Source organism: Mytilus edulis, chromosome 7, assembly GCF_963676685.1.
Source record: "Mytilus edulis chromosome 7, xbMytEdul2.2, whole genome shotgun sequence".
NCBI classification, from domain to species: Eukaryota; Metazoa; Mollusca; class Bivalvia; order Mytilida; family Mytilidae; genus Mytilus; species Mytilus edulis.
Genome location: NC_092350.1, coordinates 77797975 through 77815372, shown reverse-complemented (window position 1 = coordinate 77815372; position 17398 = coordinate 77797975). Strand labels below are relative to the sequence as shown.

The 17398-nt window shown below is 32.0% G+C and overlaps 1 protein-coding gene and 1 long non-coding RNA gene across 3 annotated transcripts in view; one reads left to right on the top strand and one right to left on the bottom strand.

Annotated features, from left to right (window-relative positions):
• The window catches only part of LOC139482323 (zinc finger protein 45-like), a 109433-nt gene extending 100467 nt beyond the window's left edge, over nucleotides 1-8966 (bottom strand). The window contains exons 1-2 of one of the 2 annotated variants that reach the window (XM_071266149.1): nucleotides 8887-8966; nucleotides 6451-7940 (exon numbers count right to left, since the gene is read on the bottom strand). In XM_071266149.1, coding sequence (XP_071122250.1) covers nucleotides 6692-7891 — 1200 coding nt within the window. In that variant the 5' untranslated portion in view covers nucleotides 7892-7940; nucleotides 8887-8966 and the 3' untranslated portion in view covers nucleotides 6451-6691. Of the gene's footprint in view, nucleotides 1-6450; nucleotides 7941-8886 lie in introns of those variants that run through there. The other variant, XM_071266147.1, reaches the window with a different exon arrangement.
• On the top strand, nucleotides 1120-5741 carry LOC139482325 (uncharacterized). The gene is made up of 3 exons (XR_011654835.1): nucleotides 1120-1464; nucleotides 3951-4043; nucleotides 5051-5741. It is a non-coding gene; the product is annotated as an uncharacterized lncRNA (long non-coding RNA).
• Nucleotides 8967-17398: the final 8432 nt, after the last annotated feature.

Below are 17398 nucleotides of genomic sequence, written 5' to 3'. Positions count from 1 at the left end.
GTATTTATAATTTTTGATTTGTTTTATAGAAATCTGTGTAGGTCTCATGAAATGGAACTCACGCAACGCATGCCTAATTAAGATTTATAAATTTATTGAAAAATATAACAAAAATTTAGTTTTGATATTAAATTAAAGTTATCTTTCCGCGCTGTAATTTATTTGATATGACATGAATCAAGCAATTTTTGTTGAGGGATTTATGGGTTTGTCCATACAACGTATAAAAAAAGAAGTGTATGTTATTAGTATTTCACATGCCTTGTTTTCGTCTTGAAGCTCATTATTCAGAGTGTTTCAGACAAGATGATGAAAATAACGTGCAAGATACTTTTTTCGATCATCGTGAAGAGACAATTTTAATTCCCATTCCTCGATGCACTCTACCCCTGTTGAATTGTATATTTATAATTCCTCGTGCTTTTAATTAGCCCCACCCCTTTCGTGGTTACCGTTATGCCAACAAATACCCGGGGCTTGATTTACATGTAAAATCATGGGCGGATCCAGCCATGATAAAGGGGGTTGCAACTACATGTCTCCATTAAATAAGGGTTGTCGTTGCCGCTGGTTTTCTGTTACCCCACCCTTTTCATATAATTTAGATTTCAAAAGTGTATACCTTATTCATATATTGTGTAGGTTAAAATGTTATCTTTTCCCATATTGTTTGCGTTTTGATAGGTGTGTAATGCAACAGTGCAATACCTAAGTGTCAAAAGAGAGTTTTTCCCGACCTATTCACATATTTTTAAGGTTCCTATATACAAGGTGATAGGACGTTCGGTTCCGTTGGAATAGGTTACCTTTTCACGCTATGCCTTAAAACTTTTCCTGATGCACAGGTAACCTATTCCAACGGATTGTATATAGGAACTTGAGAGGATTCCCGAGGTTATCATTTATGCAATGATTGCTCACAAAATGCTAGGGGAGGCCAACCCCGGATTCCATCCCCTTCGACCCGCCACAGAATACAGATATAATTGATAATTGTTATTTAAAAGTCATATACTATAGCCACTATATAGTACTAGAACCGAACACCTGTTTTCGGATATATATATATATACATACACTATATACATACACCACATCTTCCTATGTCTATATTGCTGATTTACCGTAAATAACTGCGAGAAAATGAATAATACACAAGTTGATAATTGTCTCTTCTCTGCTAATTTTAATGTGCATGCAATATTCACTCTGATTTACTTGTGAGACCACCGACACTAATAATAATTACCTACAAAATAATAGGTGCTCCTTTACTGGGAAGAACATTTCGGATCCGATCAATTTATTGGTTCCATTCCCCCATTCTACACTTCTCCTTAGAAAAAATGCCTTGCAATGCGTCATAATTATCTGGACTACTAACTTACTTCCATATAACTTCGAAAACAGACTATAATCTATTTCACTGGATGAGATTGGGCTCACGGATTTTTTAATGGATTGGTAATTTTTATTTATAGCACAAGTTTACAAAGCAAGATTAATCACATTTTTCACCCGGCCTACAAATCAAATGGTTGCCTCCTTACTGACTTACACCTACACAAGCTAAAAAAACATATTCATGGGGGGGGGGGGGAGTTCAGATGGGGGATGCTTGCCTCAGTCATGTTTCTGTGATTCCCTATATAATCAACAAAATTTTTCACACAAAAAGGGGGGCAGGGATTTCTCCTTAATCATGTTAATAAGAAATCTCTATTTTCAGCATAAGCTCATATAAATTTGCCTTTTGAAGAACTGAAATAAATATGAGACGGCTAATGATTTTTCAGATGCTTTACATTAAAATACATCCATGTGACATTCACAATTATATATAGATCCAAATTTAAAAAGCTATTTTTTTCAATATTTAAATAATGTAGGATCAAATCTTGATACATGTATGTACATTGTAGTTGAAATTGTTAGCCTTAAACATGTTAAACATTATAAAATGAACACCCAAAGTTTAAACCACGTTTAAACATAAGAATGACCATGTAGTCTTAATGTATGCTATTGCTATGAAACTAGGTCATTGTAGGTAAACTGTCATCTATTCCCTTAAATCTTTGTTCCCAGTCACCCCAAGTTTGATTTAAATTAGTCAAGTATATCTACTCTATTAGGTCTCTAGTTTGGATAGTTAATAACTTGCAAATTACAAATGAATTAAAATCATACTCCTCCCAAATTTATTTCTTTAAATATTATGGATGAAATACATGTAGCAAGTAAGGGATGAAATTAAATTGGATGAAATGTGGCATTTTTTTTTTGATAAAGTAGTATGTCGTCTGATGTTGTCAAACTTAATTATAGACCCTTAAGGGGCGGATCCAGTCATTTTAAAAAGGGGTGGGGGTGGGATTCTAACCCAGGACAAAAGGGGAAGGGGGGGGGGGGTCCAATTACATGTCCCTATTCAAATGCATTGATTATCCAAAAAAAGGGGGGGTTCCAATCCCTTGAACCCCCCTCTGGATCTGTGCCTGCCCTTTAAAAATAAAATTATCCTTATTTTGAGTTAAAGCTTATAGATTTTTCTATAATGCTTCTCAGGGGCGGATCCAGCCATTTTAAAAGGGGGGTCCCAACCAAGAGCAAAGAGGGGTTCCAACTATATCTCCCATTCAAATGCATTGCTCGGTAAAAGAAAAGGATTCCAACCCTCAAATCTATGGTCAGGTTGTTGTCTCTTTGACACATTCCCTTTTTCCATTCTTAATTTTATCATGTAGTCGTCGTTGTCCCAGGACATTTAGTTTTCGCTTAATAACTTTAGTACAAGTAATAGAAATCTATGAAATTCAAACACAAGGTTTGTGACCAGAGTTTTTGTTCAGAGTTTAGGAATTACATGAATTAGGGGCCAATAGGGGCCAATATTAAACTTTGTTTGATTTTATAGAAAATTGAATTATTGGAGTTCTTTGATATGCCAAATCTAACTGTGTATTTAGATTCCTAGTTTTTTGGTCCTGTTTAAATTGGTCTACCTTAAGGTCCAAAGGGTCCAAAATTAAACTTATTTTGATTTTAACAATATTTAAATTCTTGGTGTTCAGATTAATATGCTGAATCTGAATATTTACTTAGATTTTTTTATTATGGGCCCAAATTCAAGTTGATCCAAATCGGGGTCCAAAATTTTACTTTGTTTGATTTCAACAAAAATTGATTATATGGGGCTCTTTGATATGCTGAATCTAACCATTCATTAAGATTTTTGATATTTTGACCCATTATCAAATTGGTCCACATTGAGTTCTAAAAGGTCCAAAATTTAACTTTATTTGATTTCACCAAAAAATGAATTATTGGGGTTCTTTGATCATGTTGATATGCTGCATCTAACCATGTATTGAGATTTTGAATATTGGACCATTTTAGAGGTTAATTGTCAATTTAAAATTTTTAAGTACTTGGACCGCATTCATTCTGTGTCAGAAACCTATGCTGCATCAACTATTGAATCACAATCCAAATTTAAAATTCAGAGTTGTATCGAGCTTGAATGTTGTGTCTATACTTGCCCCAACTGTTCTGGGTTCAACCTGTACGTTTGTATCAAGCTGAGCCATGCATAGCATTTTTATCTGATTTATATATTAATTTGAAATTTTGACAAGTGAGACACATACATATTATACTGTTAACAATATTTCAGAGTTTAACGTAGTCAAGCGAAACAAATTTTAGAAGAATAGTTGAATCATGTCTTTGTTGTCAAATGAAAAATTAGTATGAACACAAAGAAAAAGTATGGGAATGTTTGTTTTTTAAACTATTGACCAGGGTGAAAGTCTTTGAAAGTCATGACTGGCAAAAAGTTTGTGAAATGAAATAGCACAAATATTCCATTCTTTTTAAATATAACTGAATATAAAGAAAAACACAAACTGATGTTTTATAATAGTTTTTACCCTTTTTATGTTTTATAGGACAAGAAATATAGAAAAATGATGAAAAATATAAACAGTTACAATAGAAATGAGCGCAAAACAAGATAAACAGAATACAACAAGGCCTAAATGGTAAGACCACTTCTATATACTTTCAGGGAAGGGACAACTTATTGTGATTACAAAAAAAATCTGCATAAAGATCTATATAGTTACATGATATATATATATATATGTTTCTGTTATCAAAATATGATTTCTTATTTTTGCGATACTCACCCAGTCACATTATTCGCATTACTAAAAAGTTTCGATAATTTCTGAATTACAGTAATAAAAGAAATTGCCTTTGAATGATGACTCATATAAAAATAAGAAAATGTGGTATGGTAAATGAGTGACTTATCCACCAGAGTTCAATGAAGCGGATGCAAGAAATTAAAGGCCAATCATGGGCCTGCCTTCAATAATGAGAAAACACTTCCTTTATAGGTCATCCATTAAAGATCTCAACATATAAAGATTTAAACAATCCAATTTAGTTCAACATGTTCAAAGTCAATAACAATTAATAAAAAAAAATCATGCCTAATATAAAATATTGTTTGTTTCTCCAATCCTGACCGACCCTGCAAAAATGGCCCTACTCATAAAATTTTATTGTCAAAACTAAGCCAAATATTATTTTATTCATTTCTGATTTTCGGGCTTGACGGATCATCCGATAATATTCAGGCTTTTGGGAAAAATAAAATTATTTACCTACCTACCTACCCACACCTGGCTTGTCAGAATAGGGATTAGGGAAACAAACAATATATTAATTTAGGCCTGGTGTCTGTGAGCACTCAACCTGACCATAATATAGGACAGTGGTTCAAATATTAACACAACATATGAACATTCTATAACAACTATTGCAAGTGGCTCAACTTTAAATATCACTGCAAGGCACTAAACAACGAATATTAAATCTTGGACACAAAGCACTGAAATAAGAGAACTCATAAGCATGACAAGTAAGAATATCAAATGAAAGTTTCTCAAAATGTTCATTAAAACATGATAAAATAAGCTTATTTATATTGCTGTTTTTTACTCCATTTATAACATTTTTTTTTTATTTTGTGTATTTATAGGTCAGATATCTTGGTTTTTATGATCATCAACAGGTCCTGCAGGTCTATACTGAAGAGGAAACTTAATTGTTAATACTTTTCTACATAATGTGCTAATTGGATTATTAATGTGAAATGAACTCAACTGTGTGTTTTTCTGGAAAAAGAAATAGAAAAAATCCTACAAAATTGCTATAAACAAAATGGAGTACTATCAAAGAACACAATTGTGTAAAATGTAACAACTTACATTCATATTAACTGATGGATTATGGAGAAATTAAGAAAAAAAATAGTATCTTTGTCATGTTTGTTGTCGAAATAAACACCTGCTTTATCAATTCATGTACATGGCACCATCATATCAAATATACAAAGAAGATGTTTGAAGAACATACGTTGCCAAAATTTATTCAACCAATTGAAGGAAGATGTCTTGTGGATTGAATTATTTATGCACTGAACTGTTATGTAGGGGGTCGAATACACAGCAGCTGAAACAGAAGACAAGTTAATTTGACATGAAAAGTGTTTATTTTATTTAATATGCAAATATGAGCACAATATTATTAACATCACAAATGGTATGATATTCATAGCATTTTGCTTATTATTGTATTGTCTTAAACATGCTAAACAGTCAGCCTTTTGTTTTTGTATGTTTAATACTCACCATGAAAATTTGTATTACAGTATTAAAGTTTTAATTATCTTTTGTATCAATAATTCAGTCTAGGAGAAAATATATTAATACTGTTTGTACTGTTATGAAATTTCCACAGAGGAAAAACATTTCCTTAAGGGAAATTTGATGTTCAGAAATTTCCCTAGAGGAAATTTGAAGATCAATGATTTCCTTAGAGGAAATTTGTTGTCTTGAATTTTCCTCCAAGGAAAAGTGTTTGTCAAAAATTTCCTCACAGGAAAAAGTATTTCCTCCAAGGAAAATTTGAAGCTACAAATTTCCTCACAGGAAAAAGTATTTCCTCCAAGGAAAATTTGAAGCTGCAAATTTCCTCAAAGGAAAAAGAATTTCCTCTAAGGAAATAGAATTTCCTCTAAGGAAATAGAATTTCCTCAAAGGAAATAGAATTTCCTCAAAGGAAATAATTATGCAGCAAATTCCTTAAGGGAAATCTTTTTCCCTTGAGGAAAAAACAATTTCCCTTGAGGAAAAATCTTTTTCCTTCAGGGAAATTTGATTTCCCTTGAGGAAAAGTACTTTTCCTCTGAGGAAATTGTTAAAAAAAGGGGCATAACTTTTTCAACAGTGGTGCTAGATCCAAAAAATTTTAGGACAAATATCAGGGAACCAATACCAACCAAGTTATCAACTTTGTTTTGACTTAACTCCAAAAATTAAGGTGACAACTTTTGCACTCAGCGGAATTGCAAACTTGTCCCGGAGACTGTTCCAACCCTCTTCTAAATAAATTACATATATAAGCTTTAACAGTAATTTCCAGTATGTGTCTCTTTACTGCATTTCTTAAGCTTCTGAAAACAACTTTTCAGCATGTACATCATATTTATGATGTTTGTCGCAAGTATGTGTTCTGTGCAAGTCATGAAATATTTTATGAAATTAGATTTTTCTTGATTTAACTAGTATGTGTTTTCATGTGTCTAGATGTAAATACAATGTATCACTCACACTGACCCTCAACGACAGTCATTGTGAATGTTATCTGATTTATCGACAATATGTATTCTCATGTGTCTCTTCAAACTATCAAGCCTACTAAACTGTTTACCACATACATCACAATCATGATGTGTGTCACCTGTATGTGTTCTTATGTGAGTCTGTAAATTATTAAGGTGACTAAACCCTTTACCACATACATCACAATCATAAGGTTTATCACCTGTATGTATACTCGTATGTCTCTGTAAATTAAAACGATGACTAAACCCTTTACCACATACATCACAGTCGTGAGGTTTATCACCTGTGTGCGTTCTCATGTGTCTCTGTAAATTAGCAAACTGACTAAACCCTTTACCACATTCACAACATTCATAAGGTTTATCACCTGTATGTATTCTCATGTGAATCTGAATATTACCTTTCCCACGAAATCCTTTACCACATATATCACAGTTATAAGGTTTATCATCTGTATGTATTCTCATGTGAATCTGTAAATTACATTTCTCACGAAATTCTTTACCACATACATCACAGTTATAAGGTTTATCACTTGTATGTGTTCTCATGTGACTCTTTAAATGAGCAGGCTGACTAAACCATTTACCACATGTATCACAATGATGATTTTTATCTTCTGTATGTGTTTTCGTGTGTCTCTGTAAACTACCTTGCTCACTAAACCGTTTACCACATACATCACAGATATAAGGTTTATCACCTGTATGTATTCTCATGTGACTCTGTAAATTAACAAGCTGATTAAACCCTTTACCACATACATCACAGTTATGGGGTTTTATGCCTGTATGTGTTCTCGTGTGTCTCTGTAAACTACTAAGATAACTGAACTGTTTACCACATACATCACAGCCATGTGGGTTATCTCCTGTATGTGTGCTCATGTGGGCTTTTAGTTGACTTCCTTGAGAAAATTCACTAGCACAAACATCACATTTATGAGGTTTTTCACCAGTATGTGTTCTCATATGTCTCTTTAAGACACTACTTTGACTAAATTCTCTAAAGCAAACATCACATTCATTAGATTTTTCACCTGTATGTGTTCTTACATGTCTCTTTAAGCGACTACCTTGAGTAAATTCTCTAGCACAAACATCACATTTATAATGTGTTTTACCAGCCAGTGTGTTTATGTGTCTCTGTAGAGTTCCATTGGTTGTGATTAAATCCTCTTCTCCCTTTAACATCTTATTGTCAATGTTACTTTATCTCCAGTATGCAAGTTCTTGTGCAACTCTGTAAGGAACAAAAACAAATTTAGACATATATATGTCTAAGAATATAACTTAAACACACTAATTAATACATTAAAAAGTTCTATTAGATGTTAAATAGAAATACGCAATATTTCGCTAAACAAATTAGCTTCATCAGGCGTGTGCATCTCTCAAGGTGAAATCGGATGCATGACAAAAAATATTTTTGTAGCTAAAGCTATACAAGAGTTGAGGAAAAGTGTAACATATTGATCGATGTTGCATAAAATATGTTTGTAGCTACAACTACATGAACTTGGAATAAAAGTTTAACACATTTATAGATGTTCGATTAATTGTATGAATTTCTATAAATTAATTTGTATGATTTCAAGATAATTATGGTTTTGATTTGTTTTTAAATCTTTTTTCGTCTCTCTCAGGCCTAAATTAAAATATTGTTTGTTTCCCCAACTCTCATTGAGTCCATCAGGTTCAAGAGTTCGTAACTGGTGCATCCAAAATCTCTCTCTTTTTTGTCTTCCTTGTGTATCCCAATTTTGATTTTTCTCAATGATTTGAAATGTGACGTTTTCAAAATCATGTCCTGCTCTTAAAAGGTGTCTTGTAATTGGGCAGTTCCTTTCTTTTGTATAAAATGACCGATGGTTATTTAGTCGGATGTTAAATGGTGTTTCTGTTTCACCAACATATTGTATTTTGCAAGTTCCACACGTTAGAACATAAATGCAATTTTGCGTTTTGCAATTTGATGTTTTGAATATATATATATGTTGTATTTTTTCTTTGTGACTGTGCTGACGAATTGGGTTTCGATAGTGTTGGTTGGTGAAACAGAAACACCATTTAACATCCGACTAAATAACCATCGGTCATTTTATACAAAAGAAAGGAACTGCCCAATTACAAGACACCTTTTAAGAGCAGGACATGATTTTGAAAACGTCACATATGCATAAACTTACTTTTGTTTGTTTTGAAGGGAGCATTTAAGTCGGGGGAAAGAGACCAACGTTATATTCTTCAATATGTATTTCCTTCCAATAGCGGATACTTATCGCCGTTTTATATAAGTACACTCCTATATAATTTCTCTGTTTTTAATTCAATTCAATTCAATTCAATTCAAATCTTTATTGTCATAAAACTACATGTTTATAGTTGTGACACAACATAACAAAATACAAAAAATAAAAATAACAACAAGATCATAATATACTGTACCCGCGTCACAATAAAAGTAAATGAACATAAAACATTACGTCTTCGATGTACTGTTTCCAGATAGAAATTAAAATAAATACCTAAAAAAATAAGAAAATCAGTTAGCCTAGTCGGAGACGGATTAATATAAGGGAAACCTTGTTTCCGGAATCCCTTTGTAATAATATTGAGGGGGGCAAGGGGGGTCCCAATAACAGCAAAACAGCAAATTGATTTGGCTCATAACAGATAACAAGGAATTAAAATGGACAAAAACAGATAACAGTAAATAAAATATTAAAATAATTCAGTCTTTGACAAATCAGTATTTCTTATTAAGGATATAATCCTTTGTAATGAGTAATGCATTCCATTTTCTATGACTATGTTTTTAGTATTAATTTATGTATCTAGAATGTGTTTAAATTACTACTCAATATATTATAATATTTTTTTATACGCTCGTTTACGGAACGTATTATGGTATACTGTTGTCCGTCTGTCGTCAACATGTCGGTATTATTAACTCAAAAACTCTTTAACCAATTTGCATTAAACTTTGGGAAATTGTTTATATCTATTGACGTGAGCTCCCTTTTTTTTTTCTTTTTTTTTTTTTTTTATAAATTTTAGATTTAAGTTTCTGGGTAATGGGTTTTTATTGTCGAGCCTGCAACTTTTGTTGCAGAAAGCTCGACATAGGGATAGCGATCCGGCGGCGGTGTTAGCTCACTTCTTAAAAGCTATATATTTTAGAAGGTGGAAGACCTGGATGCTTCATATTTTGTATATAGATGCCTCATGTTACGAAGTTTCGGTCAGTCACATGTCCATTGTCCTTGACCTCATTTTCATGGTTCAGTGACCACTTGAAAAAAAAGTTCAGATTTTTTGTAATGTTAAATTCTCTTTTACTGTAAGTAATAGGATGACTATATTTAGTATGTGAGTACCTTGCAAGGTCCTCATGCCTGTCAGACAGTTTTCACTTGACCTCGACCTCATTTCATGGATCAGTGAACAAGGTTAAGTTTTGGTGGTCAAGTCCTTATCTCAGATACTATAAGCAATAGGTCTAGTATATTCGGTGTATGGAAGGACTGTAAGGTGTACATGTCCAACTGGCAGGTGTCATCTGACCTTGACCTCATTTTCATGGTTCAGTGGTTATAGTTAAGTTTTTGTGTTTTGGTCTGTTTTTCTCATACTTTATGCAATAGGTTTACTATATTTGTTGTATGGAATGATTGTAAGATGTACATGTCTAGCGGGCAGATGTCATCTGACCTTGACCTCATTTTCATGGTTCAGTAGTCAAAGTTAAGTTTTTGAGTTTTGGTCTTTTTATCTAATACTGTATGTCATAGGTCAGCTATATTTGGTGTATGGAAATATTTTATGATCTATATGTCAGTTGTGCAGGTTCTATTTGACCTTGACCTGGTTTTCACGGTTTAGTGCTCAGTGTTAAGTTTTTGTGTTTTGGTCTATTTTCTTAAACTATAAGCAATAGGTCAACTATATTTGTTGTATGGAAGCATTGTTAGCTGTACATGTCTGCCTGGCATATGGTTCAACTGACCTTGAACTCATTTTCATGGTTCATGTTAAGTTTATGTGACAGTCGTAAAAAAGCTTTATATTTAGGAGTATCAACATAATATCAATGATTAGTAAAGGAGGCGAGACATTTCAGTGTGTGCACTCTTGTTCAATAAAATTGGTGGTTTTTTTTTCCAGTTTTCTGATAATATCTCAAAAATGCTTTCACAAAGCAAGGAATTTTGGTGAATTGGTTATATCTATTAACATGAGGTCACTTTCAATTTTTTATAAATTTTAGATTTTACGTTTCCGAGTTAACTGGTTTTATTAATTAAAAAGGGGGTATTTTCCAGTTTTCAGACATTAACACAAAAATGTTTTCAGCAGTTCTCATGAAACTTCGCTGAAATGTTTATATCTATTGTTGTAAACTCCCTTTCGATTTTTATTAATTTTAGATTTTATGTTATTGAGTTAAGGGATTTTATTCATTAAAAAAAGGTGGTATTTTCTAGTTTTCAAAAATAACTCAAAAATGCTTTCAGCAGTTCTCATGAAACGTTGGTGTATTGTTTATATACATGTATATTGACTGAAGCTCCCTTTGTTGCTAATAAAAAAAATGACCTAAAAGAGTTTGATTATTCCGACTTTTTCTTAATGACCATTTAATGAGGTGTGTGATTTTTTCTTAATAAGACTATGAGGCAAAGTGGTATATAGGGTAGCAAAATGAAAAGCACCAATTATAAGCATGCAATTTATCAAGTACTTCGAACTAATTTTGACACGCCAAAAGCAATTTATTCCACTATTTTCAAAGGCCTTATTTGAACAATTTTTTATCAGCTGAGGTTTTTGATTGTACCAAGTGTACTAGTAAGTAGAATACATAGTTTAGTAGGGAAACAATAGCTTGAAACAAAAGAAATCTTTGTTTGTAATGAGTTATGTGCAGCTTTGGACCCAAGTACATGGTTGGAACTTTCATTGTACAATGCATTTGGTTCTGCTTTGAAAAGAATCAGAGCTGAGTCTATGTACCATATTATATAAAAGGTTAACTGGTTGTTAGGACCTAGTCCTTAATTGAGATCCTTGTCAGATATTCCTGGCCATATGTTTTCCTTTTTGTCATATTAAGAATTATTTTTAATTTAATATGTTCGTACGGGAAACAAGGAACATTATTCTCATACAAAAAATTAAGATAATTCTAAGTACACATTCATAAAAAAATGGAATTTATTACAAAGGATTATCATAAGATATACTTGAATTGTCCTGGACCTCACTTCTGTGATGGGTAAATGTTAATGGAATCCTTCTCTGAATACGGGACAAACATATTAGTAGTGGTAGACCCCAATGTCCAATGATCTTCAATTTCTACCAAATATTGGCTGTCAAAAAAAAATGCTAACATTCCAATTTTCAATAACAGTTAACAGCAAATACATTATCACAAAACAGATAACAAAAAAACTAAAAGCCCAATAACAGCTAACAAAGAATAAGACAATAACAGCTAACAGCAAATATATTTTCAAAATAACAGATAACAAAGAATTAAATTGCCCCATAACAGCATAACAGTTAAACCCCTTGCCCCCCCCCCCCTCAATATTGTATCACTGTATTTATATGTGTATGTCATGTACATGATTTTTTGAAATAAAATATGTTTTAAAGTAGCTTAGTCGGACACACAAGTTGTTAAGGGACAATAAATCAAAAGATGGTTAAATTTGTTTTATTTATTTATTTACATGATGTTACACTATTGGTTCAAGAGAGGATAAAGGTTGGTACCTATATAAACGTTTAAACCCACAGCATTAGATCTGTTTGCACATGTCCTCAATCAGGAACATGGTGTTCAGTAGTTGTCGTTTGTTGATGAGGTTCATAAGTGTTTCTCGTTTCTCTGTTTTTTTAATTTTTGGACAGATGAGACCGATGATATGGTCACCGTTTGAATGCTTTTCTCTGGTCATTTTTAGGACCCTTTATAGTTAGCAGTCCGGAGTGAGCCAAGGCTCCGTGTTGAAGTCCGCGTACTTTGACCTATAATGGTTAACTTTAACAGATTTTGACTTGGATTGAGAGTTGTCTCATCGACACTCATGCCACATCTTCTTATATTTATTTTGTCGCATATATCTGTAACAATCAATCTATATATTGAGGAACCACATGGGTGGGTGACTATGGAAATTAGGGACCCTTGAATATCTAAATTTCCGTGCATATCTTACTTAACCTGATGTTTCATTGGAAGTCCAAATTTCCATCATGGTCGACTCATATTATTTGACTTTCCTTTTGTATGTGTTTTCATAATATAATTTGTTCTTGCCTAAATGATCTCGTCCTGAACATTCGTAAACTATTTGCCACTGGACATTCAGCAACTATACAAACAAGTAAGAAAACATCCTTCATGATAGCACATGATAAACTTGTATACAAAAAAAATCTTATGTCGCATATGTCTAATACCATATGATTTGTAATGGGGAGGGGGAGCTTGGATGTTAAATTTTGTACTGCATTTTTTTTAATTGTAATCTTTGTCTTGCCTTTTTATTTTACACTCTATTTGGTCCTGCTTTTTCTTCACATAATGATAGCTCCCTAATGTAATAAAACGGTCAGTCTTGGAAAAATCTATTTTTTTTTTAATAAGTTTTGAACTGGTCAGTATATATGATTGCGTTCATATGTCTCTCTGTGAGTGCTGGTTCTCAGTGAAACCTTGAATACTTACACTACCGTTAGTAATGTTTAATAGCTACATTGGCTATGTTTATCACCATGCAGCATGTATCCACATGTCTCTCTGTTGGTTTCGGCGGTCAATAAAACGTTGTACATTTACGCCACATTGATTAGTTTTATCACCAGAATGTGTCAACATTTCTGTTTATGAGTTATGGTGGTCAGTAAAACATTAACCAGATGCTCCGCAGGGCGTAGCTTTATACGACCGCAGAGGTTGAACCCTGAACGGTTGGGGCAAGTATGGACACAACATTCAAGCTGGATTCAGCTCTAAATTTGGATTGTGATTAAATAGTTGACACAGCATAGGTTTTTGACACAGAATGAATGTGTTCTAATGAACTTAAAATTTTTGTTTTCTCTTAGAGCAATTCACTGTGCTGTTGAATATTAAACCTCTCAAAAAAATGTTTGAAGAAATTTTCTTTTTTATTTATGAAATTTCAAATGAGAAAAATTGAACCCAATTTTTTTAATCACATCCCCCTTTCCCTTATTCCAAAACTAATCTCAATTAAAATTTCTAAAGGAGTTTGCAACAATAACTACTCATTTAAATACATCATAAAATATTAAGATGTAAAAAAACTGCTTGTTATCACTGAATGGTAAAGATTATTTTAATTTATCAGTTGGTAGTAAAAAGTGAATATACATTGTATATTGTATATAACAAAAAAATTAAGTTGATTCTGGACAAAGAAAGATAACTCCAATTAAAAAAAAATCTTGCTATTGCACAATATTTTGCAATTAGATATTTCTTGCTTACTATTCTGGACAAAGAAAGATAACTCTAATTAAAAAAAAATTTGCTATTTCACAATATTGTGCAATTAGATATTTCTTGCCATTGCGCAATACTGTGCAATTGAAAAGACTTGCTATTGCACAATACTTAATATAATAATTTTAGATCCTGATTTGGACCAACTTGAAAACTGGGCCCATAATAAAAAATCTAAGTACATTTTTGGATTCAGCATATCAAAGAACCCCAAGATTTCAATTTTTGTTAAAATCAGACTAAGTTTAATTTTAGACCCTTTGGACTTTAGTGTAGACCAATTTCAAAACAGGACCAACCAGGTGCTCCGCAGGGCGCAGCTTTATACGACCGCAGAGGTCGAACCCTGAACAGTTGGGGCAAGTATGGACAAAACATTCAAGCGTGATACAGCTCTGAATTTGGATTGTGATCAAATTTTTGACATTACATGTTTTTTTTTTACACAAAACAAATGTCAAGATTTTACAAATCAATTAAAGATTTCTTCTTCAAACTTTTTAAATCTAAAATTAAATAGTTGACACAGCATAGGTTTCTGACACAGAATGAATGTGGTCTAATGAACTTAAAAGTGTTTTTTTGCCTTTGAGCAATTCACTATGCTGTTAAATATTAATCCTCTCAAAAAAATGTTTGAAGAAATTTTCTTTTTATTTATGAAATCTGAAATGAGAAAAATTTAACCCCCCCCCCTTTTTTTCACATCCTGTTTCCCTTTTTCCAAAACTGATATCGATTCAAATTTCTAATGGAGTTTGCAACAATAACTACTCTTTTAAATACATCATAAAATATTAAAATGTAAAATAAAGTGCTTGTTATCTCTGAATGGTAAAAATTGGTTGGTAGTAAAAGTGAATATACATTGTTTATTGTATAAAACAATAAAAAAAACTTCATCAGGAACATTTTATATTGGCAAATTTCCAATGAAGTTATTTACATGAAGTTATTGGCAAATAAAAATAGAAAATGACATCATAGTCATGTCTGGCAAATGTCCAACATACATTATCTAAAAACATTTTAGATAAGGAAAAAAAGCTACATCAGCAACATTTTATATTGGCAAATTTCCAATGAAGTTATTTACATAAAGCTATTGGCAAATAAAAATAGAAAATGACATCATAGTCATGTCTGGCAAATTTCCAACGTATATTATCAACTACTATTCTATACAAAGAAAGATAACTCCAATTGAAAATTAATTGCTATTGCACAATATTGTGCAATTAGATATTTCTTGCTATTGTGTAATACTGTGCAATTGAAAATTTCTTGCTATTGCACAATACTTGATATGGAATCCTGAGCCCATAATTAAAAATCAAAGTACATATTTAGATAAAGCATATCAAATAAGCCCAAGAATTTAATTTTTGTTAAAATCAAACTTAGTTTAATTTTGGACCCTTTGGACCTTAATGTAGACCAATTTGAAAACTGGACCAAAAATTAAGAATCTACATACACAGTTAGATTTGGCATATCAAAGAACCCATTTATTCAATTTTTGATGAAATCAAACAAAGTTTAATTTTGGACCCCCATTTGGACCAACTTGAAAACTAGGCCAATAATTAATAAATAGTTGACACAGCATAGGTTTCTGACACAGAATGAATGTGTTCTAATGAACTTAAAATTTTTGTTTTCTCTTAGAGCAATTCACTATGCTGTTGAATATTAATCCTCTCAAAAAAATGTTTGAAGAAATTTTCTTTTTTATTTATGAAATTTCAAATGAGAAAAATTGAACCCAATTTTTTTAATCACATCCCCCTTTCCCTTATTCCAAAACTAATCTCAATTAAAATTTCTAATGGAGTTTGCAACAATAACTACTCATTTAAATACATCATAAAATATTAAGATGTAAAAAAACTACTTGTTATCACTGAATGGTAAAGATTATTTTAATTTATCAGTTGGTAGTAAAAAGTGAATATACATTGTATATTGTATATAACAAAGATTTAAGTTGATTCTGGACAAAGAAAGATAACTCCAATTAAAAAAAAATCTTGCTATTGCACAATATTTTGCAATTAGATATTTCTTGCTTACTATTCTGGACAAAGAAAGATAACTCTAATTAAAAAAAAAAATTGCTATTTCACAATATTGTGCAATTAGATATTTCTTGCCATTGCGTAATACTGTGCAATTGAAAAGACTTGCTATTGCACAATACTTAATATAATAATTTTAGATCCTGATTTGGACCAACTTGAAAACTGGGCCCATAATAAAAAATCTAAGTACATTTTTGGATTCAGCATATCAAAGAACCCCAAGATTTCAATTTTTGTTAAAATCAGACTAAGTTTAATTTTGGACCCTTTGGACTTTAGTGTAGACCAATTTGAAAACATGACCAAAAATGAAGAATCTACATACACAGTTAGATTTGGTATATCAAAGAACCCCATTTATTCAGTTTTTGATGAAATCAAACAAAGTTTAATTTTGGACCCCGATTTGGAACAACTTGAAAACTGGGCCAATAATCAAGAATCTAAATACATTTTTAGATTCAGCATATCAAAGAACCTAACCGATTCATTTTTTGTCAAAATCAAACTAAGTTTGGACCTTAATTTGAAAACCAAAAGTTAAGAATCTACATACACAGTCATGACAGTTAGATTCGGCATATCAAAGAACCCCAATTATTCAATTTTGATGAAATCAAACAAAGTTTAATTTTGGACCCTTTGGGCCCCTTATTCTGTTGGGACCAAAACTCCCAAAATCAATACCAACCTTCCTTTTATGGTCATAAACCTTGTGTTTAAATTTCATAGATTTCTATTTACTTATACTAACGTTATGGTGCGAAAACCAAGAAAAATGCTTATTTGGGTCCCTTTTTGGCCCCTAATTCCTAAACTGTTGGGACCTAAACTCCCAAAATCAATATCAACCTTCCTTTTGTAGTCATTAACATTGTGTTTAAATTTCATTGATTTCTATTTACTTAAACTAAAGTTATTGTGCGAAAACCAAGAATAATGCTTATTTGGGCCCTTTTTTGGCCCCTAATTCCTAAACTGTTGAAACCAAAACTCCCAAAATCAATCCCAACCTTCCTTTTGTGGTCATAAACCTTGTGTCAAAATTTCATAGATTTCTATTAACTTAAACTAAAG